The sequence below is a fragment of the Miscanthus floridulus genome, chromosome 15 (genome assembly GCF_019320115.1).
Source record: "Miscanthus floridulus cultivar M001 chromosome 15, ASM1932011v1, whole genome shotgun sequence".
Lineage (NCBI taxonomy): Eukaryota > Viridiplantae > Streptophyta > Magnoliopsida > Poales > Poaceae > Miscanthus > Miscanthus floridulus.
The window spans coordinates 61302699-61305651 of record NC_089594.1 but is presented as its reverse complement, the minus strand read 5'-3'; the positions used below and the strand labels follow the sequence as shown (position 1 = coordinate 61305651).

The 2953-nt window shown below is 53.0% G+C and overlaps 1 protein-coding gene across 1 annotated transcript; it reads left to right on the top strand.

The window, feature by feature from the left end:
* Window positions 1-555: 555 nt before the first annotated feature.
* LOC136509224 (probable histone H2AXb) lies at window positions 556-1423 on the top strand. Its single transcript, XM_066504049.1, has 2 exons — window positions 556-834; window positions 952-1423. Exons 1-2 carry the CDS (start codon window positions 649-651, stop codon window positions 1174-1176), a joined length of 411 nt encoding a protein of 136 aa, XP_066360146.1. The 5' UTR covers window positions 556-648; the 3' UTR covers window positions 1177-1423.
* The last annotated feature ends 1530 nt before the right edge of the window (window positions 1424-2953 follow it).

Genomic DNA, 2953 nt, shown 5'->3' with positions numbered 1-2953 from the left:
GAACATTATTTTGATGTATTCTTAATCTGGTGAGGGTCTATTTGTAGTTCACTATAGACGACAGAGGTTGCTGGCTGGTTCTACGAGATGCAAAGAATAGCTTAGTATGTGCATATAGAATACAAGGAGGGGCTAGATTGCAAACACTCTGCCGCGCACTCAGTCCCCACGGGCCGTGGACCAGCGGGGGGATGAGGGTGCGGTCCACCACGGACCATGTCCACCTCGAAGGGTTATGGGTTCTTTTAATCGTGGGCATAGATCTTATGACGGACGGCTAAGGATGTCTTTATTTATATTTGTATTTAGATGGTATATCTTGAATTATTTTTCTAAAAAAATGAACTTATTTAGGATTGACATAAGCATGATATCATCGAGCTAATAAGGGCCATTGGAGTGAGGCACACACGGCCACACGGGGCTGCTGCTTCTTCGCTGCAAGCACGCATGCAATGGGCGGGGGGTCTGCGCTTGCGCGTGCCTACCAGTGGGCCGGATTTCTCGCACGAAGAGAGGCGGACGGGCTCAACGTGAATACGGGAAAGAAGAAAAAGAGAAAAAATATGAGTTCCGGCGGCGGCACCACACCAGTGATTCCGTCCGACGAGAGGAGAGACTAGTCTGGGAGGAAGAGAAGAGGCGAGTATGAGTTCCGGCGGCGGCAGGGGCAAGCCCAAGGGCACCAAGGCCGTGACGCGGTCGACCAAGGCCGGGCTGCAGGTCCCCGTCGGCCGCATCGCGCGCTACCTCAAGACCGGCAAGTACGCCGAGCGCGTCGGCGGCGGCGCGCCCGTCTACCTCTCCGCCGTCCTCGAGTACCTCGCCGCGGAGGTAACTGCCCCCAATCCATTTCTTTCTCCCCCCTCCTCCCTTCCGCGAATCCGTTCGGATGATTGTTGAATCCTTGCCGTGCTCGTGCGCCGCCCGTAATCGCTTGCTTGCTTGCAGGTGCTGGAGCTGGCGGGCAACGCGGCGCGCGACAACAAGAAGAACCGCATCGTGCCGCGCCACATCCAGCTCGCCGTGCGCAACGACGAGGAGCTCAGCAGGCTGCTCGGCGCCGTCACCATTGCCGCCGGCGGGGTGCTGCCCAACATCCACCAGACGCTGCTGCCCAAGAAGGTCGGCGGCAAGGGCAAGGCTGACATCGGATCCGCGTCCCAGGAGTTCTAGGCGGCGGCGGTTGCAGGCTTCTCTCTGTCTCTGGTTCGAATCATGCTTCGACATGAAGGCGCTCCGCCGTTCAAGTTTCGTCGATTAGCAGCAGTATTGGCGTCTTGTCTTGTCTATGGTTGGTTAGGTTTAGGTTCTGTGATGGATGGTTTATCAGGTGAAGTTTGTGGTGAATGAAAGCTGCCTATTTTTGTTGTTGCTTGCTGGAATGGACGAAATGGTCGGTTGCTGTTACTTGCTGTGGTCCTGTCTCCTATTTTTGTTGTTGATTTTGTTTCTATTCAGTGGAAGTTGCTACTGACTGATCTGCGGATGGCTTGTTTCTCGGTTGTGATTACTGCAGTCTGAAATTCTTATGTTTCATTCAGTACCTGTGATGCCCAAATCCATGTGCTCATCAACTACAACTACTGTACTGCGAAGAATAACGGACCTAAACGTTTTGTCGGTCTGAATCTAATGTAATTTTCAGAGTTACCTTGCGTGCTCGTATAGATTTCTCTGCTGTAAGGTTCCTTACTCTAATGTTGTGAAAATTCAGTTTTGCAGAAACTTAAGGCTGCAGTTCTTACGACAGTACCTATTACATTAACCTACTCCTTTGTTGCAAATGTGTTGAATATTTATTTGTACTTTGGGGTTGCTCTGTCTCAAAATGTGTCGTTCTTGCATTCTGAGTAGTCAAAGATTTTTAACTTTGACCGAAAAAATATTAGTATTTAAAGTATATAATATAACTAGTATCATTAGATATATTGTTAAATCTATTTTCTGTAGAGCTTAGAGGTGCTGTCTTATCTTATAATTTATGGGTGCGTTTGATTCAGTAGTTTAGGCAGTTTTCCACGATACAACTTTTTCGTGTTTGGATGGCTGCATAAGTGCTAAGCCAGGCTCTAGGCGGAAGAGGATGGCTTGCTGGAAACGAGTCGAGCGGTCGTTTCCAGGAAGCCATGCTTGGCCAGCCACCCATCCGTGTCGCTTCACCACCGAGTGGATTCACACCGTTACCATGCTCGACGCCGTGAGCTCCGCCTCCCGCTCGTCGCCGTGAGCTCCACTGCCCCCTACGTGAGATCCGTCGGCCGCTACACCCTGCGCGTCCGAGGCGGCCCCTGTGCAAGCTCCGCCGGGTCCTTGAGCACGAGACCCACCTCTCCCGTGCTCATCTCCGACCACCACGCCAGATCCGCCGGCCCTTTGCGCGCTCGTCTCAGGCCACCTTGGCGAGCATCGTCAGCCTCCCGTGCAACCACCGGCTGCCGTGCAAGCTCCGCCTCTGCCGCTCCATCTACGGCCACGCACCGTTGTTGCCGTCCACACTGTAGTCACCGTGCCCGTCTGTGGTTGTTGTCCGCGCCGGAGCTCGCAGCAGGCCGTACGAGGACGACGACAGAGCTCACGTCCACTTCGGCATCGAGACGACCTGCATCGGTCTCACATCCCATGGCACCACCATCTCCGTGCGGAAGGGACAACCACACGTCGTCAAATATTTGCTCCAAATCGTCAGATTCGATCTCATTAGCAACGAATCGAAGCTTGACGGTGTCCAAATTGATTGTCTTCAACCATAAGAGGAGCTTGGAAGTAGCACATCGGCGATCTGGTTCATGGCCTAAGAGGCATGATGGGGCAGCTAGGATGGATGCTAGTGGAGGCGAAGCACGGGGTGTTAGTTGATCTCTACCAATAGGCCCAACGATTTATTGGGCCCTTGTCTCTGCTCCCTGATCGAGGGAGCCCAACCCTAACTGGTTGGTGAGCCCCTGTCACA

Bases quoted from the DNA above. Each gene is read 5' to 3' on its own strand.
- LOC136509224 (XM_066504049.1), top strand. From the start codon at position 649: ATGAGTTCCGGCGGCGGCAGGGGCAAGCCCAAGGGCACCAAGGCCGTG. The intron at 835-951 runs GTAACTGCCCCC...GCTTGCTTGCAG, and splicing joins TCGAGTACCTCGCCGCGGAG to GTGCTGGAGCTGGCGGGCAA.